General features: G+C 43.0%; 1 protein-coding gene across 2 annotated transcripts in view; it reads left to right on the forward strand.

Annotated features, from left to right (window-relative positions):
* Positions 1–23458, forward strand: part of MYO10 (myosin X) — a 200700-nt gene that overhangs the window by 163357 nt on the left and 13885 nt on the right. For both annotated transcript variants that reach the window (XM_053397125.1, XM_053397126.1), the window contains 11 exons: positions 131–237; positions 2374–2586; positions 2784–2823; positions 4361–5266; positions 7479–7602; positions 8761–9004; positions 9556–9651; positions 17312–17405; positions 19592–19647; positions 20527–20669; positions 22339–22533. In XM_053397125.1, the coding sequence (XP_053253100.1) occupies positions 131–237; positions 2374–2586; positions 2784–2823; positions 4361–5266; positions 7479–7602; positions 8761–9004; positions 9556–9651; positions 17312–17405; positions 19592–19647; positions 20527–20669; positions 22339–22533 (2218 nt within the window). The remainder of the gene's footprint in view (positions 1–130; positions 238–2373; positions 2587–2783; positions 2824–4360; positions 5267–7478; positions 7603–8760; positions 9005–9555; positions 9652–17311; positions 17406–19591; positions 19648–20526; positions 20670–22338; positions 22534–23458) is intronic.

Consider the following 23458-nt stretch of genomic DNA (forward strand, 5'->3'; position numbering starts at 1 on the left):
GCTGATATTGATTGCCTGAGAACAGCTTTTGCCCACTTTCCTCCCAGACCCTCAAAATGACACAGAATAAGTTCTTGCATCATATTATGAAGACACCCTCAATGTGTATGTTGTTGCGCTTTTCTTAAAGGTGTTTCTTCGTGAATCTTTGGAACACAAGCTGGAAAAGCAACGGGAGATAGAGGTTGGCAAAGCAGCCATGATCATCCGAGCGCATGTCTTGGGCTATGTGGCACGGTATGTAACAAGGAACTGCCTTCTACTGCACCAGACCAGTAGACCTTCTAACTATGTGTACAACGACTAACAGGTCTCCGCTTGAGATCTCAGACTTTCCCAACCTTGGTACCCAGGACAGAAGATCAGGGCTTTTTTTCCAGCCAGAACTTGCTGGAACTCAGTTCCGGCACCTCTTTTTCTGGAAAAATAGCACTGCATAAGATTAACAGATGATTGAGTTAGAGCCTCATGCACACAACTGTGTTGGAAGCTACAGCCCCTTCCTGCTTTGTATATTAGGCATGGATTTTAATTGGTAAAACTGCTCAGGATTCCCCTTCTTTAGGATGACATTTTTAGACTTCCAGCTTTTTTCCTGTCTGTCTGTCTCCTTGCAGCAAAAACTAATGTTGTGTTGGATAATGGTGCCATTTAGCAACAAGGGCCTTCACTGTCACACTCAGGAATTTCCAGGGTACTGTGTTCATTATATGCAGAGATGTAATGAAAGTATGTGGTATATGTTCCTTTCTTAAAACTTGGAAATGTTTTCTGTTTTTCTGAGGGGTAGCTTACACGTTATCTTTATCATGTGGAGTCTGAGACAACTTGAAACTATAGAATTTTTGGCTAAAGCAAGGCTATTGATTGCAAAAAATTGGAAAAGTGGTATTATACAGACAAAAACAGAGTGGCTTGCCAAATTATTGGAGTATTACAATATATCCAAAACAATGGGAGAAATTGGAAGGATCTCAAAAGAGAAGATAGGCAAGGACTGGAAGGTGTTTAAAGGATACTTGCAAAATCATATTGAAAAATCAGAACTCATTAGAATAAACAAGTTCCGTTATAAATACTGAAATACTAAATAAGATGGATAACAATGTGTAACAGAAAAAGTAGAAAATTGGTTTAAAAGTGTGTGAAAGAACGTAATAGAAGTGAAAAGAAATTGCAATTGAGTAGATTGGAAGTCTAACACAAGGGTGGGGTGAGGGGTGGTGGTGGGAAAAGGAAGTATCTGTGGGATTGAGTGTGGGTATGTATGAATATTTTAAAGGATTGTATGAAATGTATGTTTATATATTCGTAATATGTATGTATTAATGTTGAATTATTTTAATAATAAAATATTTCTGTTAAAAAAAAATTATATAGAATTTTCATGCTAACTGGTCTCTGGATGTTAGTGTACCCCACGCAACTGTATGTAGGAATTGTGACGTACAGTACTTCTGCAAGTACGTCTCTTATGTTATACAGACATAAGAAATGATCCACATCACACAGAAGAGCAGTTAGTGTCCGTATGTTACACAGCTGTTAGAGAGAAACCATCATGGGACACTACATTCAAGCATTTTCTGTGTAGTGTAGACCCAAAGTGTTGATGGCCCCAAGTTGCACTATTTGAAGATTTGCTTTTGCTTGTGCAAATCACTTATTTGGGTGTGTTCCAAACGTTTTTATTTGCACTATTTAAAGAAAAGAGATTTGTAGCCTTGGTGTATTTGCAGTGGCAGAAGGACAGGGGGGGGAACCCAACAGACCAAGCCATTTAGTTTGATTTTTTTCCTCCAAGGCACAAAAGAAGAATAGAACTAGGTGACTGAGTTATAACGTTTTATTTGCTTACTTACCGTCAGGCATTATGTACTAGAGTCTGAGTCCTAGATCCCATCTGTTTACTCCCCCCCCCCAAACCGAGTCAATAGAGGGGCGTTCAATAGATGTTTGGGCAATGAGGTCATTTCTTTTCATGTGTATATTAGACCTGTCCATATGTATTGAATGGCGTATCTGTTAAAAGAGCAAAAATACTTTTCTTATGGACAAAAGCTACCCTCCGATATACAACTTTCTTTAATTTCAGGGTGTATACATCTCAAACAAGCTTGATGGATTACAAATAGATGCTATTAGTGACATAAAAATGCTTTCTTAACTAGGATGCATCTCTTCCTACTCTAGAGTTGGAGTCTAGTCATTCTAGTGAAATAGTACCATGAAGCACAAGTAAAGAATGCTCATGAGAGTGGAATTAATATTACTGTCTTTGCTGCCTAGAAGTTTTAATTTATCCCCTTGGTTCCCGTTGCTGGTTCATCACACCTTCTCTTCATATAGATGTGTGTCTCTGTTTCATTTCAGGAAGCACTACAGAAAAGTCCTTTACTGCGTAGTTATCATACAGAAGAACTACAGAGCTTTCTACTTAAGAAGGAAGTACTTACTGCTAAAGAAAGCAGCCATCACTTTCCAGAAGCAGCTACGAGGCCAGATTGCCCGTCGTGTTTACAAAGGGTTGCTAGAAGAGAAACGACAGCAAGAGGAAGAAAAAAAGAGAAAGGAAGAGGAGGAAAGGTATGGAATACGTTGTTACTTGACAATATCTGGTAAGCAACTTAGCTTTGCTGCAAATTAGCTTACAGCAACCTTTGTAATTTTGTGCAAGTTACTGTCAAGCAAGCACATTGGTTTCAGAAGTCACATCTTGAAAAACTGGATCCCCGTGTAATGATGTCTTGGTTTTGATTCCTTTCTGATATTTTCTTATTTAGAAAGCGACAAAAGCAGGAAGCAGAACGTCTTGCTCGGCAGGTAAGCTGTTAATGGTGTCCTATTCTCTTTTGTGTTTGAGTAGCTCTTATTGTGGGAAGCCGAACCGGGTGAGAGGACTGGATAAAGTTGTTTCTGTCCAATTTGACATTGTGCTTTTCTTTTCTTTTTCCTGAAGCAAGATTTTTAAGGAAGGATTTACATGTTACATGAAGCATGGGACTGACAAAATTAGCAGTCCATGTTTATTTCTCCTCTTCCATAAAACGTTCTATAATTTGCTCCATATGCTGATACTGTTTATCTCATTTTATTTATTATCCCACCCTAACTTATGGGCTGATTGTGGCTTGTAACATTTTATAGTCCTCTCCCTGGAGGCTCACAATCGAAGACCCAGTAATATTTACCATGGACCTGGGTGTTATTTTCTCAATTTCCACTCATAGCTGTCAGCTTTTCCCTTTTCTTGTGAGGAATCCTATTCGGAATAAGGGAATTTCCCTTTAAAAAAGGGGAAAGTTGACAGCTATGTTTCCACTTCGACTTGGCACAAAGGATGCCCAGGAACCATCAGGAGTAAAGTACGATTTATTTCTTGAATTTAGGCAAGAGTCCCCAACAGTTCCATAGGTCTGTAAAAAGCATTTGGGAGTGTCAAGTCTTGCAAACACAATATACCCAATTCTGCCTCTTCTTCTACCATATGAGCATCTGTTACAATGCCACATACTTTTATCTGCCCACTCTTGGAACTCCAGTGTGACTTCCTCTTGTCCCAATGCTGGACGCTATGGCTCCCCATCCTGCATCTCTTGTGTTTGGAGAAGGAAAGCCAAGCAGGCTGAGCCACAATATGACACACGGTGTTGCAGACGTGCACTTAGAACCTCACCTCCAGAAGAGGTGATGAAAAGAGGACCCCGCAGGGAACTACCGTTTTCAGCAACAGCCTTGTGTGCCTTAAAATATGTCCTTCCACACCTCATGCCCCGAGCTTTGGTCATGTTTTTGCTGTCCACAGCTCAGTGTAATCAAATAGACTGTGTCTTGTGCAAAAGGGGGAGATGAGTTCTTCAACGTGGGGAAAAATGTGGCAGAATTGCAGTTGCCTAGCAAGGCAAAGATTAAGGAATCTTGTTGGCAGATGAAGATGATGGAGTTTATGGAGCTGGCTGATCTCACTGGGAGAATCCGCGACCAGAAAGAAGAGGAACACCAAGAAGACGAAAATGTACAATAAGAAAAGTTAGGAAATTTGATTATGACTGTAATACGGTTTTATGAAATAATGATATTGGAAACTGCTACATTTAATTACAAGGAAATTCAGATGGAAGAGATTAGAGGAAGTCAAGTAATAGGTTTATGAAGATGGATTTTAATTAATCAAGTCTTAGTTTATGTGGTGATCTATGGAAAATTTGAAGTATTTTATGTTTCACATTCTTCTTTTTTATTTTTTTATTCTTTTTCTTTTATTGTTTATTCTCTTTTTTGTTATGCTTTTGTATGAAAAATAATAAATATTACTGAGAAGGGAAAAAAAGATTAAGGAATCTTGTGTGTCAAACTGCAGGCTGAGGAGGAGAAGCGGCGGCAGGAGCTGGCGGCCGTTCAGAAAGCTCGGAAGGAAGAAGAACTGAAGCGGGAGCTGGAGAAGCAAAAAGAAAACAAGCAAGTCGAAGAGATCCTTCGCCTGGAGAAAGAGATTGAAGACCTGCAGCGTATGAAGGAGCAACAGGAGCTGTCGCTGACAGAGGCGTCACTGCAGAGGCTGCAGCAGCTCCGGGACGAGGAACTGAAGCGGCTGGAGGACGAGGCCTGCCGTGCGGCGCAGGAGTTCTTGGAGTCCCTGAACTTCGACGAAATTGACGAATGTGTCCGAAACATCGAGAGGACTCTCTCTGTGGGCAGCGGTTTCTGCTCGGAGCTCAGCGAGTTGACCGGGAGCGCGGGGGGCGAAAAGCCCAGTTTCAACTTCAGCCAGCCGTACCCTGAGGAGGAGGTTGACGAGGGCTTTGAAGCGGATGACGACGCTTTCAAGGATTCGCCAAACCCAAGCGAGCATGGCCACTCGGACCAGAGGACGAGCGGCATCAGGACCAGCGACGACTCTTCAGAAGAAGATCCGTATATGAATGACACGGTGGTGCCGGCAAGTCCTGCCACAGGCAACAACAGCACGCTTGTTCCTTCTGGCCACGACACCCTCAGTCTCCACAACTCCTCCAGCGGTGAATCCACATACTGCATGCCGGAAAACGTATCGTGCAAGCCCCAGAACTCCACAGAGTTAATTACTCCCGATGCGGACTATGATTATGACCAAGATGACTACGAAGACGGCGCCATCACTTCCGGAAGCAGTGTGACCTTTTCCAATTCTCATAGCAGCCAGTGGTCCCCCGACTACCGCTGTTCTGTGGGGACGTACAACAGCTCTGGGGCATACAGGTTTAGTTCAGAGGGTGCTCAGTCTTCCGTGAGTATTGCTTTCTTTGCCATTATTACAGTGGTACCTTGGTTAACCCACACGGGTGGCGCTGTGGGTTAAACCACAGAGCCTAGGACTTGCCGATCAGAAGGTCGGCGGTTCGAATCCCTGCGACGAGGTCAGCTCCCATTGCTCGGTCCCTGTTCCTGCCAACCTAGCAGTTCGAAAGCACATCAAAGTACAAGTAGATAAATATGTACCGCTCTGGCGGGAAGGTAAAAAGCGTTTCCGTGCGCTGCTCTGGTTCGCCAGAAGCGGCTTAGTCATGCTGGCCACATGACCCGGAAGCTGTACGCCGGCTCCCTCGGTCAATAAAGCGAGATGAGCACTGCAACCCCAGAGTTGGCCACGACCGGACCTAATGGTCAGGGGTCCCTTTACCTTTACCTTGGTTTACGACCACAATCCGTTCCAGAGGTCCGTTCGTAAACCAAAAGAGATCATAACCCAAGGCGCGCTTTTGCCAATGGGGCCTCTAAAAAAATTATTCATAATCCAAAAAAAATTGTTCGTAAACCAAAAAAAGTTCGCAAACCGGGACACGCACTTCCGGGTTTGATGCGTTCATAATCCAAAACATATGCAAACCAGACTGTTAGCAAACCAAGGTACCAATGTACATCTCTTTGGGAGGAATAAGAATAATGTCAAGATTTCCTGGTTTAGCCGTCACATTGTCAAAAGTTATTGTGCCACAGTAATCTTGATTAAGGACTACACTTAACTACTACTACTATTATTATTAATTAGATTTATATACTGCCCTTCATCAAAAGATGAAGGGCAGCGTAGTCCATAAGATACAAATACAACCTGACAATCCAAAAGTGTAGTCACAGCTTGATAAAATAATTTTTACATCAAAGTATTTTCCTAAGTGGGGGCAGCCAACTCAGCACTTGTGGTTCTTCAAAGTACACAAATGTAAGGACATTATTTTAAGTATTATTATATTCCAAGTACAAATTCTAGGTAAAGGGACCCCTGACCATTAGGTCTAGTCGTGGCCGACTCTGGGGTTGCGGTGCTCATCTCGCTTTATTGGCCGAGGGAGCCGGCGTACAGCTTCTGGGTCATGTGGCCAGCAAGACTAAGCCACTTTTGGCGAACCAGAGCAGCGCACGGAAATGCCGTTTACCTTCCCGCTGAAGCAGTACCTATTTATCTACTTGCACTTTGATGTGCTTTCGAACTGCTAGGTTGGAAGGAGCAGGGACTGAGCAACGGGATCCCCGTCGCAGGGATTCAAACCACCGACCTTCTGATCGGCAAGTCCAAGGCTCTGTGGTTTAACCCACAGCGCCACCTGCGTCCCGTTTCTAGTTAGCAGCAATATAAAAACATAAAAATACCCAGTGCTTACTTTAATGACTGCTGTTCCGGCATGGTGTAAACACCACTCCTTAGACCTCACAGGGATAACTCTCTGGAGTCTAACACAATAGGAATAAAATTATTTCCTGAATTGTATATGTCACAACAAGAGAAGCCACAGGGAAGAATTCCTTCGCCAAAGGGAAAAAAAGAAGTTTGTGAAGAGTCGGGGTTAAAAAAAGAAGCCCTTCTTAATAGTTATTGTTTGTCAAAACATTGGGTTTTGGAAGTTGGTTTGTTTTTGCTGTGACTCAGAAGTTCATTTCTGCTGCTACCCATACAGGCAGTCCACTGAAAAAGTAATTTTTTTTGGTAGCTAGGCTGCAGTCACACTAAAAGTGAACTTGTTGCCTGTTAAAAAACGAGCACAGGATTAATTTTAGTGAACATGAATGACACAACAGATGACCAACAGGTCAATTTATTTTGTGGAAGCAAGGTAAATAGCCTTGGTAGAAAGAGACAAAGGGAAATAATATTTTTGCCAAAAGGAACATATTGTTTTAGGAACGTCCGTATTCTCGGTAGCGTGGGGGGGTGAGAATGCATGTAAGCTTACAGCAAAGGATCTGTAAATACATTAGTGCACCATACCCCAATTCTAGGGATTGCTTATGGGAAATGGGCAGGGGACTTTGGCCTTCATCCCTTTCTTCCTTCACAGCAAGGAGAAGGGATCAGTCAAACACGGAGATCAGGAGATCCTGCATTTATATGAATGTACCACTGAACTTTTAACATCTGAATAAGGCTGGAATGTGATGAAAACATCTGCAGCTAAGCCTTTTCCTATCAGTTAATTTCCCTCCTTATGTTGATCTTCCAGTTTGAAGACAGCGAAGAAGACTTTGACTCAAGGTTTGATACCGATGATGAACTTTCGTATCGGAGGGATTCTGTCTACAGCTGTGTCAGCCTCCCTTATTTCCATAGCTTTTTGTACATGAAAGGTACAGAAACAGCCCAGAGTAACTTAAATAGCCAAACAAAATGTGGTGGTCTTCTTTCTCAAATACTGTGTATTCACACTACTTATCTGTGGGGTGATGTAAAGTAGAAATTATGATAAATTAGGGGCAAGTAATGAGTAAACAAATCCAAGAAGATCGTTAGAGGCCATCAATCAAGTTGATCAGAGGTGCAAACTGTTGGCAGAGTTTACCAGGATACATGAAAGTGCCATAAAAGAGAAGTAAAAGCTGCAGAAATAGCTGCTCTTAAATAGTCCATTTTTCAAATTCTTCCTCTGAAACAGTCCCCTCAAGACCAAGAATTTTGATCTATACCAGGGGTCAGCAAACTTTTTCAGCAGTCCACTGTACCTCAGACCTTGTGGGGGGCCGGACTCTATTTTGAAGAAAAAAATATGAACGAATTCCTATGCCCCACAAATAACCCAGAGATGCATTTTAAATAAAAGGACACATTCTACTCATGTAAAAACACGCTGATTCCTGGACCATCCGTGGGCCAGATTTAGAATTCGATTGGGTCATATCTGGCCCCCAGGCCTTACTTTGCCTGCCCATGATCTATTCTGTTGGTTTTCACTAGATTCTGTCAAATTATTGAGTTTCTGCATGTATAATAGTCACACATAACTCGACCTTGTATTTCTTCTTTTAATTTGTAAGAGTGATAGACCCATCACTCCACTTGCCAGAGCGAAGGCATTCTGACAAGGCACTTTGACTGAGGGTCATGTAATATGGATTATACCATCCACAGAAGGATTGGGTCGTGGAGAACAATGCTGGGATGAGAGAGCAACTAGGAGAAAAAGCCTGAAGCTTGATTGTTCTCTCGGATGCTGGTTGAGCGTAGAGAGCTTGAAACCAAGGGTACAACTCTGTGACAATCAGCTGTTAAACCTGGTGAATGCTTGCTTGTTTGACCCTAGGCAGTTTTCAATATTTATCAATTGTATAGACCAATGGTTTTAAGATTCTGTTTCTTATAAGCATCCAGATTGTCCGATGAGAAATAGTTCTGATCTACATTACATTCCCTTAGAAGGAGTGTTGGCATATTGTTAGAAGCATATTGTTGTTGTTGTTGTTGTTAAACAAACGCAGGTTTCACAACCTATTTCTCTCCCTTTCCTCAAGGCGGGTTGATGAACACTTGGAAGCGCCGCTGGTGTGTCTTGAAAGATGAAACCTTCCTGTGGTTCCGCTCAAAACAGGAAGCTCTCAAGCAAGGCTGGCTGCATAAGAAAGGTGGTGGTTCGTCCACGCTGTCCAGAAGGAACTGGAAGAAGCGTTGGTTTGTTCTCCGGCAGTCCCGGCTGATGTACTTCGAAAACGATAGCGAAGAAAAGCTCAAGGGAACACTTGAAATCCGAACAGCCAAGTAAGCAAAGTCGACTTAAGGTGTCCTTGGAGGTAAAAAGCTCCTCAACTTCAAGGCACCGTTCTTTCTCACCTCCCTCCGACTGGGTGTTAAAAGCCATGCCTTTCCCCTCTGCCAGGATCTTAGCTGAGGAGATGGTGTTGGCAGCCTTCCCGTGTGCTCCTCTGATCTGCCGAGCGGCACTAAGCACCCATTGTCCTCCCAGTCACAGCCCTTTGGAAACAAGCCTTATGTGCTCTGTCCAGATTAGCGTGAGCTCCAGGACTTTAAAAAAATCATCTTCCTAAAACAACACATAATAAATTTGCACGCGGCTGGTAGCCGGCACAGATCAATAGCTGAAGGAAAATGAGGTGGAGATGAAGGAGATCCATATTAAAGCCTGCATGGAGATAAAGAATGGATTGGTGCCTCCGTGGAAACAAAAGAGGGGCAAAATTGTTTGTAGGCATTAAAAACTAGACTCCACTGGCATAATATTAAGATAGACGGGGCATCAGGGTTCTGACAGTACGAATTCATCGTATTTCTCACTTCTCTGTCCGTTTTAGAGATATCGTTGATAACACTACTAAGGAAAACGGGATTGACATTGTCATGGCCGATAGGACCTATCATTTGATTGCTGAGTCACCTGAGGACGCGAGGTAAGAACTGTCTCCCCCTTTCCCCTTCCAGCCACTGATGTTTTGCAGATGTGAAGCCTCGTACAACTTGACCAGCGATAAACTCACTGCGGGATTCTTTCCCCACCCACAGAAAAATAAAATAAGCAGAAGCAGTAGAATGGTTTTCAAACGGAGGCTTTCATACAGAGTTCTGCTGACGGTATTCTAAGTTTTGGGCCCAGTGCCCAGGCTTCCAAAAGATATCCACAAAGAAAAGAGCTTAAAATGTACTATGATTTGCTATTGTCTCTAAGAATGTGTGAGGGATGCAGGTGGAGCTGTGGGTTAAACCACTGAGCCTAGGACTTGCTGATCAGAAGGTCGGCGGTTCAAATCCCCGCGATGGGGTGAGCTCCCGTTGCTCGGTCCCTGCTCCTGCCAACCTAGCAGTTTGAAAGCACGTCAAAGTGCAAGTAGATAAATAGGTACTGCTCCGGCGGGAAAGTAAACAGCGTTTTCGTGCGCTGCTCTGGTTCGCCAGAAGTGGCTTAGTCATGCTGGACACATGACCCGGAAGCTGTACGCCGGCTCCCTTGGCCAATAAAGCGAGATGAGCGTCACAACCTCAGAGTCGCTCATGGCTGGACCTAATGATCAGGGGTCCCTTTACCTTTACTAAGAATGTGCAATCTGTGGTTTGATCAATTTTGCCCACTCTGATACTTTTGCAAGTCGGGATGTAAAATGCTATAGCATGTGTAGTAGATTGGTCTGTAATTCCCTTTAGTGATAACACTCAGTAACTGGAGACTGTATCAGGTAGAATAAAGCACCCTAAAACCCATGCTGCTCAGCAGATTAAAAACCTTCAGGTTGCTCAAGACAACTGCTAGCAGAATAAATATTAATATTTCAGCAATTACCTAAGAGAAGGCTACAATCTTTCAAAGTTACCATAGCTTGGAATTTTTCTCCTCCTCTCCCAATCTTGCTGTGGAGAGTTTCTTTTCAAATGGAGCAATGAGCTCAATGAAGGTTTTTTTTAAAAAGCCCCTAATACCCTCTCTAATACACCAGTGTGGTGTAGTGGTTAAGAGCGGTAGTCACGTAATCTGGTGAACCGGGTTCGCGTCTCCGCTCCTCCACCTGCAGCTGCTGGGTGACCTTGGGCTAGTCACACTTCTTTGAAGTCTCTCAGCCCCACTCACCTCACAGAATGTTTGTTGTGGGGGAGGAAGGGAAAGGAGATTGTTAGCCGCTTTGAGACTCCTGAAGGGGAGTGAAAGGCGGGATATCAAATCCAAACTCTTCTTCTTCTCTTCTTCTTCTCCAGTGGTCTGATTCCGTTTGTTCAATTCCCAGTTCTTTGACACTTGAAAATATTTACTTATTGCATGAGTGTCGCATCTCAGCTCAAGGCGGTATACATTTTAGCCTCACATACTGCACAGTGGATTTGAGACAGTGATTGGTCCAAGGATATTATCCAGAGAGCTTCATCCCTAAGTGGAAATTTCTCCCACATTCTAGTCTCACACACTATCCACTTATACCTCACTAGTTCAGGTTCAAATATAGGATCCAGATCTGGTTTTTTATCACCATCTGTGATCTGTCAAAGTGCCAACAAGATTTACTAGCGTTTAAGGTGACTTTTCTCTTCTGTCACATAAACCATTTTTTCCTACAAACACAAAGATAATTGTTTGCATTTCAAAATGTGTGTAGTATACACAGCACCCACACGTTCCACTCTTAACATTTTCTTCATCTTTCCATGACACACTACGACAAGAAAGATTAAACACAAAGCTGTTTGTTGGCAGAGAATTGATTTGTGAAATATGGCCATCAGTGTTGTCCCCTGGAGATTTCCTTTTTAAAAAAAAAAATATATATATTTATATTGGTTTTTCCATGTATACATTGTTATAAGAATTTAAGGTCACAAATAATATAAATTAAATGTACAAGGCAAACACGTACATAAATATATACACCACATGTCTGAAACAGTATAGGAAGACAGTCCTGAAACCATTTTGACTCTCCCAAACTACCCAAGTGTTTCTCTGCAAGGGGGGAGGAAATCAGAAAACCTCCCCATTGTCTCTGTGCTCACAAATCCTGCCTTAAGGGCACATTTAAGGTGTGAAGAGGGCGAGCCTGTGACCTGGATTCAGGAATTAAGTAGTTATAGTAACAAAAGAGTGGCCAAAACCCAGATAATGCAATCAGGTAACCTGCCAGACAGGAGATAAACCACACACTCAGGATTCTGTTTTAGAGTGCCTCCTGTGATGTCTGTATGATGTTTCTGGGGGTGGTCTGGAGTTTGAGAGTGGGCAATTTCAAAAGTCTATATAAGGGCGGGCACACCTTTGTTCTGGGTTCCTCCTCTTTCCTGCTTGTGGTGAGTGAGGACCCTGTTGCAACAGTTTAATAAAGATCAGGCTTAATAGCTGTTTTGCTTCTCAATATTCTCTGGTTGGCCTCTATGTTATTTTCTCCTACGGATAGGGAACCCACTTAAGGACTCTATATGGGCTCTTGGATACACCATAAGGGGAAAAGGGCAGATTTTCTTTATAACAACATCCTATAACAATTTTCCATATTCCCCCCCCCTCCCCTGGACTTCCCTCATATTCCCATTTTGCTTTATTTCCATATTACTCACCCTTTGTTTCCCAAAATTTTCCCAATACATATAATCTTACTTTTTGCTATATACAATTGTGTTTCTTTATTCAGACCCTGCCAGTGAGTCCAGTTCTTTATGTTGCTTCTTCATATATGTTGTAAATGGTTCCCATTGTCTTTGAAAGTCTTTGTTCTCCTTTTCATGTAATTTAACTTTTAATTTTGCCAATTCTGCATATTCCATAAGTTTCCCTTGCCATTGTTCTTTCGTTGGTACGGTGGTGCCCCGCAAGACGAATGCCTTGCAAGACGAAAAACCCGCTAGACGAAGGGGTTTTCCGTTTTTCGATGCGCTTCGCAAGACGATTTTCCCTATGGGCTTGCTTCGCAAGACGGAAACGTCTTGCGAGTCTTGCGATTTTTTTCGCTCCCCCCCCCCTTTTTTCTAAGCCGCTAAGCCGCTAATAGCCTTTTAGCCACTAAGCCGCTAAGCCTTTAATAGCGCTAAGCCGCTAATAGCCACTAAGCCGCTAAGCCGCTAATAGCCTTTTAGCCGCTAAGCCTTTAATAGCCGCTAATAGCGCTAATCCGCTAAGCCGCTAATAGGGTTGCTTCGCAAGACGAAAAAACCGCTAGACGAAGAGAATCGCGGAACGGATTATTTTCGTCTTGCGAGGCACCACTGTATTTCTTCTGTCTTCCAAGCATGTGCTAATATAATTCTTGCCGCTGTTGTTGAGGTCCCCTGGAGATTTCTGCCTACCTCCCAAGTACTTGGCTCTTTTAACAAAAAATGTACCAATGTACTGCAGAATTGAACCTCTCCTTCTTCCTCTGTTCCTCTTTATTCCCAGGTGTTAGGCTTTCATGCTCCTTATGTAAGATGTTCTGGGGTGTGTGTATGTGTGTGTGTGTGTGTAATTATATCTGTCTTTCATAACATTAAAAAAAAGGTCATTTCTTGTATAAACATTCTGACTTCAGTAATTCTGTTAGTGTTGACATTTCAGACACCTTCGTTATTTCAGAAAACCATTGTTTTAATGTGGGAGCAAAATTAGTTCTCCATTTCTTAGCAACCAGCATTTTTGCAGCAGCTAGCAATTTCCATATACGTACAATGGTACCTCGGGTTACATACGCTTCAGGTTACAGACTCCGCTAACCCAGAAATAGTGCTTCAGGTTAAGAACTTTGCTTCAGGATGAGAACAGAAATCGTGTGGCGGCAGCAGGAGGCCCCATTAGCTAAAGTGGTGCTTCAGGTTAAGAACAGTTTCAGGTTAAGAACGGACCTCCGGAATGAATTAAGTACTTAACCCAAGGTACCACTGTAGTTCTTTGAAGCCCAAGACAACTTGTCACATAATACAGAGGACTGGATCTTCATGGGGATATTACAGTCATGTTTCTTCCACAATCATGTTGCAATTATGGGTAGCTAATCCCTGGCCCAGGGGTCAGATCAAGCCTTCCCCACCAATGCAATTTTTTTAATCTCCACCTATAAGTTTTGGGCAGCTGAGACCAAAAAAAGTGGGTTCTAGTCCTCTCTGCTCACATTAGGGACCCTGATGAAGAGGCAAATAATCCCAGATGTCTGTCATCAGATGAATATTTTTAATAAGCGCCAAGGCAGCAATAACCCCCTCTTCTTTGCAAATCTACATAAATCATCTGAGGATATAGACTTGTGCCCTTTGTGTATATGCATGCAAAAGTGAGTTGGCCAAACCAACTTTTTGCCACACCCACATCTGGCTTGCATGCATCCCTCAAAGAGTTGGTCACGGGTGAAGTTTTGGCCCTTGGTCCAGAAAAGGTTAGCCTTAGATGATCCCAGCTTCGCATGAAGACAGAACAGAAAGGCGGGGACAGCACAGTGCAGCCTTTGTTCAACTCCTCTGATACTGGAAAAGATGCCAGAATAGTTAGTCATTATCTGTTTTCACCTTTGGCCAAGAATTAGTGTGAAGGGCTCTAAACAGAAACACCAGGAGGAAGTTAATGTTTAGCTGATTTAACTCGGGGACTATAAAGGTTCTCTGTTTAGTCAATCAAAAGAAACTTTTAGGTCTATAAATCAGTGTCATTCCAGACACTGCTGGTCTACATTTCCCATCATTGTCAGTCCTTGGCCAGGCTGACTGCCCCCCCCCCCCGATACAACTGGATGGCCACAGCTTCCTTGTCTCTGCTATAAATGAGGGAAATAGCACGCATCTCCTACAAAATAATCAGAAATCAATCCCACTTAGAAAATGGATATATTTGGCAAAGGAAGCGCTGGATTGCCTCGGGCAAACCCCCCTCTCTCTTTCAACCTAACTCAGTACATAGGCTTGTAATTATTTATTTATTTATTTATTTATTTATTTATACCCCACCCATCTGGCTGGGTTTCCCCAGCCACTCTGGGCGGCTTCCAGCAAAATATTAAAATACAATGATTCATCCAGTATTAAAAGCTTCCCTAAACAGGGAACATGTCATGTTGGCCACATGACCCATAAGCTATACGCCGGCTCCCTCGGCCAATAAAGCGAGATGAGCGCCGCAACCCCAGAGTCGGTCACGACTGGACCTAATGGTCAGGGGTCCCTTTACCTTTTTAAGCAGGGCTGCCTTCAGATGTCTTCTAAAAGTCTGATAGTTGTTTATTTCTTTGACATCTGATGGGAGGGCGTTCCACAGGGCAGGCGCCACTACCGAGAAGGCCCTCTGTCTGGTTCCCTGTAACTTCACTTCTTGAAGTGAGGGAACCGCCAGAAGGCCCTCGGAGCTGGACCTCAGTGTCCAGGCTGAATGATGGGGGTGGAGACGCTCCTTCAGGTATACTGGGCCACGGTCGTTTAGAGCTTTCAAGGTCAGCACCAGCACTTTGAATTGTGCTCGGAAACGTGCTGGGAGCCAGTGTAGGTCTTTCAGGACCGGTGTTATGTGGTCTCCCAGTCACCAGTCTAGCTGCCGCATTCTGGATTAGCTGTAGTTTTCAGGTCACCTTCAAAGGTAGCCCCATGTAGAGCACATTGCAGTAGTCCATGTAGGATATAACCAGAGCATGCACCATTCTGGCGAGACAATCTGCGGGCAGGTAGGGTCTCAGCCTGCGTACCAGGTGGAGCTGGTAGATAGCTGCCCTGGACACAGAATTAACCTGCGCCTTCATGGACAGCTGTGAGTCCAAAATGACTCCCAGGCTGCGCACCTGGTCCTTCGGGGGCACCGTTACCCCATCCAGGAGCAGGGAGTCCCCCACACCCACCTGCCCCCTGTCCCCCAAAAACAGTACTTCTGTCTTGTCAGGATTCAACCTCAATCTGTTAGCTGCCATCTATCCTCCAACCGCCTCCAGACACTCATACAGGACCTTCACCGCCTTCACTGGTTCTGATTTGAAAGAGAGGTAGAGCTGGGTATCATCCGCATACTGATAACCCAGTGTGATAAAAGCATCTGTGTCAGCAGCACCTGCGCTCCTTGAAGGAAAAATAAAATGCAGGAGGTAGCGCATGAATAAATGTGTCACAATATTTTATACACCCATTAACAATAAAAACCTAGCCAATAACATGCAGTATAAAATGTCTAATAATGCACATTAAGGAAGAAATAGTCTCAGTTTTGCAGTGTTGGGTTGTGCATTAGTTCTTATCTCTGTTGGGTGTAAAGCCATTGTAATTAATGCCCTGAAGCTGTCGGCTCAAAGTGGCATAGATATTAGAAAAAGGAAGTTTAGAATTTTTTTATTTACTAAAGGACAATGTCTCAGTAAATTAAAGAGAGAATTGTGTCAAGATGAACACAACATGGCATTGAACTTTGTGGGAAATGGACCACATAAGTAGAGAATCGGGAGATACCTGCTATGTAAGGAATCAAAATAAGATTTTCCCACATATGGTGGAAGTTTGTGACCACAATGAATTATTGGAGGATTGTGGTTAATTTCATAAATGAACATTTTCAGTTTAATAGGATGGTAGACACTTTGGTTTGTTAAAACCAGTGTTTATTTGGATAAGCAACCAAGTTTTCTGTCGTACATTAGCTAGAATTGTTTTTGCTAGTACTTGGAAAAGGAATCAAATATCAGCCAAGAATTAATAAGGAAAATTTGAGGACAGGTAGTGCTTTTAAAACAGCATTTTTGAGGAACATAAAAATACAGAGTAACTTGGAGAAGTTGGGATCTAGTGATTCAATGTATGAAAAGGTGATTCAGGTAGGGAATTCTATTTCAAATGGATGACAAAATGTTTTATGTGTTGAATGAAATGTGTATGGAATCTAGGTGCTTTTTTGTATTTCGTTTGATAAAATTTGTGCATTCTAATCAAAAAGAAAAATGTTAGAGATAGCTTTAAAGTACTCGGATACAGTGTTAGTGTAAAAATCACTGGCGGCTTTCCTGTGAAAAATCTCAGGGTTTCTGTCTACCAACGGAGAGCATTCCTTCTTTTGAATAAAAAAAAGTTTCATCTTGTCATAATGGTAAATATTAATACAGTGGTACCTTGGTTTACATACTTAATCTGTTCCAGAAGTCCATTCTTAAACCAAAGCGTTCTTAAACCAAGGTGTGCTTTCCCATAGCAGTGGGGGACTCAGTTTACACATGGAACACACTCAATAAGAAGTGGAACATGTTCTTATTCCAAGGCAAAGTTCACAAACCAAAACACCTTTTGGGTTTTCAGCGTTCTTAATCCAAGTTGTTCATAAACTAAGCTGTTCTTAAACCAAGATACCACTGTATTGACAAAATGTCACACAAATTGGAGAATGAAGATTAGTGGATTCAGATTCATGAAACAAATTTATTTTGTATTTACAGACAATAGTTAATTGTTTTAGGAGCTCATTAACTGCGGTAGGGAGGGCGTGGGGTGCCTCTTGGCTTTATCTAGAAAGTGGGGAATGTGAATATCCTTCCAAGGAAAATTAAACGGGTCATCAGACGTTTGTTTCATTTCAAGACAGTAGGAAAGACAATCCTCCTGAATGAGAATCTTTTACTGATCTCCTCCTTTTTTCTGCGTTTTCTCTTCCTTCAGTCAATGGTTCAGTGTCTTGAGTCAAGTCCACGCTTCCACAGAACAGGAAATCAGGGAAATGCACGATGAGCAAGCAAACCCACAGAATGCCGTGGTAAGGAAGGCTTACACTCAGCTTCAGAATGTTGCAAATACTATTATAGTAATATGGTTGGTGCATCCTCCGGAAAAACAATCTCTCAAAGGACCTGTTGATGGCATTTTACCATTGCACTGTGGAGAGCGTATTAACTTATGGTCTCTGTGTGTGGTTTGGGAGCTGCACGGCCAGGGAAAAAACAATGCTGTCCAGGGTTGTAAAGACCGCAGAGAGAATAATTGGGTGCACTCTTCCCACCTTAGATCAAATCTATGCTGCCAGGTGCCATAAGAAAGCAGCAGAGATAGCGCAGGATAGTACGCACCCCGGAAATGATCTCTTTCAGCTTCTGCCTTCTAGAAGAAGGTATAGGGTTATAAAGGCCAGGACTTAGCCGCCTGAGAAACAGTTTCTACGCAAATGCAATTCTGGTTCTAAACGCAGCACAAGGGGTCTCTATAGTATAGTGTATTTTTTAGTATAGTGTATTTTATAGTATAGTATAGTGTATTTTAAAATGGGGTTTCAGAGTTGTTAGGGGTTTTTGAATGTTTTATGTAGTTTCTCAATTTCATTGTTCTGTATGGGACAATGACAATAAAGATATCGTATATCCACTGCTCCATTTTTTCCAGGACAGAGGTGGCCTAGTTGCTGGATGAGTCCGGCCACTACACGTAGATTAGTGGTAGATCATATGCAGAAGGTGCAAGATTTAGCTTGCGGGATCTCCAGGCAGGGCTAAGGAAAACTCCTTTCTGAAACCCTGGCACGCTGCCGTCCGTCAATGTAGAAAGATGCTCTTTTCCCCCTGTACGTGGCAAAGTAGGATTGTTTCTACTTGCTGACAGTCTCCACCACCTAAAGCAGGCGTGTCCAAACTTTTTTCAAAGAAGTGAATGATGTGAACATGCGTGAGGGCCGACCAAAGTTGTTGGACTTTTTTAAGGATTGAAGTTGTTGAGCAGGGGCCGGATTAAACCCACAGGCGGGCTGGATTGGGCCCTTTGGACATGCCTGACCTAAAGAAAGAGCATTCTCAAGTCAGGGTGCTGCAACAGAGAAGACCCTTTCATGCATCACACGGCAGTGGGTCTTGTCTGCCGCTGACAATAATGAGAACTTGTGTGCATTGCAACAGTGTCCCACCTATGAAGTGGTAAAATGTGACGATGTTGTGCAGGGTAGTTTGAATATGTTCTACTTGGCATTTGAAGTAAATCAGAAACTGCTGATTGGTTTTCTTGCTCTGCTCTATTGCTTGCTTCGATTAATCAGCTTTTAAATAACAGTTAAGATATATTGTTCTATTTTGTGCACTATTGGAAACTAACCTGGAATCGTGTTGACATGATGGATGAGTCTACAAATTGCAGAGATAAATAATGAATAGAAAATGGGCATTCATGCTCCCCCTATAAAAGCCTCCAAAAAGTGAATCTGATGGCAGAACTGGGAGCAGCTTGTTGGGGGAAACTCTGGAAACAGATTTTGACATGTACACCAAGTGAGATTGCCACAATTACAGTAAAATACCGATGAGCATACAGACTGGGATTAAACATTTTTCTGTTCATGCCTGTGAGGCATTTTATTCCTTGCAGTAGTGCCAGTATGGGGCGCGGGTGGCGCTGTGGGTTAAACCACAGAGCCTAGGACTTGCCAATCAGAAGGTCGGCGGTTCGAATCCCTGCAATGGGGTGAGCTCCCGTTGCTCAGTCCCTGCTCCTGCCAACCTAGCGGTTCGAAAGCATGTCAAAGTGCAAGTAGATAAATAGGTACCGCTCTGGCGGGAAGGTAAACGGCGTTTCCGTGCGCTGCTCTGGTTCACCAGAAGCGGCTTAGTCATGCTGGTCACATGACCCGGAAGCTGTAGGCCGGCTCCCTCGGCCAATAAAGCGAGATGAACACCACAACCCCAGAGTGAGTCACGACTGGACCTAATGGTCAGGGGTCCCTTTACCTTTACCTTTAGTGCCAGTATAAAATAAAGCCTTATCAAGAGTTTTTGTTCAACTTGCTCAAAAGCAACCGATGTTTTTCCACTACCTCTTATTATTGAATTCAAACCCACTAACCCTCATTCTCTAAATCATGTATTATCATCATCACAGTTTGTGTTACCATCCACACGTGAAACTAAACGGGCATGTATTCCATGGGCCAGACAACACAATGTTCATTTTCCCTTTTTTTTGTAGGGCACATTGGATGTGGGATTGATCGATTCCGTCTGTGCATCTGACAATCCAGATCGGTAAGAACAAGTTCCACTTTCAGAAATCTTATTTTTGTTCAGCCCTTTGTTCTGAAACAGAACATGTTTTTTCTGCGAGACTATCAGCTTGAGAAATTAAAGAAGAAAAGTAAGGTAGAGCAGTTCTAAATTCAACCACTCTATTTTGCTAATTTGGGACGCGGGTGGCGCTGTGGGTTAAACCCCAGAGCCTAGAACTTGCCGGTCAGAAGGTCGGCAGTTCAAATCCCCGCAACGGCGTGAGCTCCCGTTGCTCGGTCCCTGCTCCTGCCAACCTAGCAGTTCAAAAGCACGTCAAAGTGCAAGTAGATAAATAGGTACCGCTCCGGTGGGAAGGTAAATGGCGTTTCCATGCGCTGCTCTGGTTCGCCAGAAGCGGCTTAGTCATGCTGGCCACATGACCCGGAAGCTGTACACCGGCTCCCTCGGCCAATAAAGCGAGATGAGCGCCGCAACCCCAGAGTCGTCCACGACTAGATCTAAATGGTCAGGGGTCCCTTTACCTTTACCTTTATTTTGCTAATAGATCGAGCATCTCTGTTTTGTGTTCGGAACCTGTGTCTTCATGTTGATCTTTGGAATAAACCAGCAAAGGTTTGAGCTAATTCTCACTGAGATAGACCTGAGCGAGGTGGAACCAGAAACAAGTTTGGCTGTAGTTTTGAAATTGTGGGATTGTGCCAAGCTGTCAAATGTCCGTGTTTGAAAAACAAGTCAGGCAAAGTTGAATAATAAAGTGAATCAGCATTTGCTTAAATATACAGTACAAACAAAAGAGAATTGCTTTGTGTGAGTCAGACTTACTTTGTTATGGTCCCAAACAGTAGCCATGTTTACTATACAGGCCTTTTTTGCTTTATTTGTTTTTTCCCGGGGCAGACCCAATTCATTCGTGATCATCACCGCTAATCGTGTTCTCCACTGCAACGCCGACACTCCAGAGGAGATGCATCACTGGATCACTCTGCTGCAGAGATCCAAAGGCGACACCCGAGTAGAGGGACAAGAGTTCATAGTGAGAGGTAGGCGCATCTTTCAGGTGAAATCCCCCTGCAAAATGGGGTATTTTCCTTACTAAACTCTGGCTCCCAAAGTACCGTATTTTTTGCTCTGTAAGACTCACTTTTTCCCTCCTAAAAAGTAAGGGGAAATGTGTGTGCGTCTTATGGAGCGAATGCAGGCTGCGCAGCTATCTCAGAAGCCAGAACAGCAAGAGGGATTGCTACTTTCACTGCGCAGCGATCCCTCTTGCTGTTCTGGCTTCTGAGATTCAGAATATATTTTTTTCTTGTTTTCCTCCTCCAAAAACTAGGTGCGTCTTGTGGTCTGGTGCGTCTTATGGAGCGAAAAATGCGGTACTTGCTAATAACTTGAGGAGGCCACATTTAAGCAGTACATCTTAAGACGAAAAGCCAAAGCATGGATGTTTGCAATTGTCTTTTATGTCCAGAGGAGTTTTTAGTTCCTTTACGATGCCGTAATGAGAAGCAGCTCCTTCCTGTACTAGCCACAATATTGCTATGAGGTCTGTTGCCTCTCCTCATCCGTACCAGTCAGGCAACTTTTAGTTTATATATGATGATGCAAGACTATAGGACAGGCATAGGCAAACTCCGGCCTTCCAGATGTTTGGGACTACAATTCCCATCATTCCTGACCACTGGTCCTGTTAGCTAGGGATGATGGGAATTGTAGTCCCAAACATCTGGAGAGACAGAGTTTGCCTGTGCCTGCTATAGAAGGTGTGTGTGTGTGAATCTGAAAAGGCTATAACAACAGAGTTGGGTGGAGAAGCTTCTTAGAGCTGATTGAGGTAGACCCACTAGTGTCACTGATATTTTTGGCAACTCTGCCCCAAATATCTCCTGTTAAAGCTTGTGACATTAGGCTGAATTGGAAAGGATTCCTTCTAAAGCACAGGGAGGATTTTAGAGCTGGGTATTCTCCGTTTGTTTTATATTAACACAGAGGGTGGATTAAACAATAACAAATTAGTTAGTTCACCCCAATGTTGGAGAAGCATTTATCATTGCCCTCTCCTTCCCTGAGAGGGGAAGGTGCAGTTTCAGTGTAACTGTGAGGACTAAATAGTTTCTGAGTTGCTTCAGAGAAGGGAATTTGGATTGTGGAATGTCAGCTAAAAAAAAAAAAATCCCTAGTACTTTCCCCCTAAAAATCTGGTAGCTGCTATCATGATAAAAATGCCAGTGGGTTTGGGGTTTTTTTTGTTTGTTTTTTTGAGGGGGGGTTCTTTTCTAAAAAGTTTAAATATTGCCAGCCAACCTATTCCATTTTTTCCTTCTTCCCTGAGGGGGAAGAATGGAGGAATGATTTAGTACACACCCAACTCACACTCACAAAACAAAATCCATTCTCCACAGAACCCCATTGTACATGGCTTAGGTGTTAATACGTGACATGCCTACATGTATTAGACCTGACAACATTATGCCCAGATGTGCCTATTCAAAGAGAAACATTTTGGCTTCATCTTGACTTAAGAACGGTTATTAAGTCCTACATCAAAACAGCCTTCTGAGAAGAACTCAGTAAATGCTGTTTTATTGTTTTATGTGTTGTAAATAGCAGGGGGTTTAAAAAATATGTTTTGAGAAAGTGACTAGCAGCCAAAAGTTGAGAGCAGCTCTAGAAGTGCATCAGTATTCAGGAAATGTTTTTTCTCTAAACTAGGATGGTTACATAAGGAGGTTAAGAACAGCCCAAAGATGACTTTGTTGAAGTTGAAGAAGCGGTGGTTTGTCCTGACACACAACTCATTGGATTATTACAAAAGCTCCGAGAAGAATGCCCTCAAACTGGGCACCCTGGTCTTGAACAGCCTCTGCTCTGTGGTACCACCGGATGAGAAAATCTTTAAAGAAACAGGTAACTAATTTCAGCAGGAGCTCTTCCCCTAGATTCAAGTGATGTGGCCATCGATAATCATATTAAAAATTTTAATACTTTGGGGTTTGAAAAAGATTTCAATTTAAAGGGTTAGGCAAAATAACAAAAAGTGTATTCTTAATCCTCCCATATACACTAGTATATATAATTTTATGGTGTTACTCCCAAAAAAGTGGTGCTATGAGCCATCAAACCTCGGAAATACACTTTCCCCAAAAGGTATCCACAATTGTGGCCATTAGTGTACTGTTTTGGAGCTAGTGTGGCTCTGTGGGTTAAACCACAGAGCCTAGGGCTTGCCGATCAGAAGGTCGGCGGTTCGAATCCCCGCGATGGGGTGAGCTCCCATTGCTCAGTCCCTGCTTCTGCCAACCAAGCAGTTCAAAAGCACACAGTTCAAGCAGATAAATAGGTACCACTCTGACAGGAAGGTAAACGGCATTTCCGTGCGCTGGTCTGGTTCGCCAGAAGTGGCTTAGTCATGCTGGCCACATGACCCGGAAGATGTACGCCGGCTCCTTTGGCCAGTAAAGTGAGATGAGTGCTGCAACCCCAGAGTCATCCTTGACTGGACCTAACGGTCAGGGTACCTTTTTACCTATTCTTCCTAAATTGGCCTCTAAAGTGGTTTTAATTTGCACACACTTCAGAGATGTAGAGAACCGGCCTTTGCGCTGTTTTGATCTGTATTATGTTAAGTAATACAGGATACAGTATATCAGGTTTCTTCAAGAAAGCAGTATACTATAAACATTAATAAGCCTGCAGATCAGACTTATGAACTGCACTCCTTTGAGTCACCCACCATCACTGTTATGATTTTTGACAGCTCACCTTCACCACTTGTCTATTAATAGTTTGAGTAAATCAGATTAACAAGGTGTTTTCTTATTTACTCTTGCCT

This window comes from Podarcis raffonei, chromosome 7 (assembly GCF_027172205.1).
Source record: "Podarcis raffonei isolate rPodRaf1 chromosome 7, rPodRaf1.pri, whole genome shotgun sequence".
Lineage (NCBI taxonomy): Eukaryota > Metazoa > Chordata > Lepidosauria > Squamata > Lacertidae > Podarcis > Podarcis raffonei.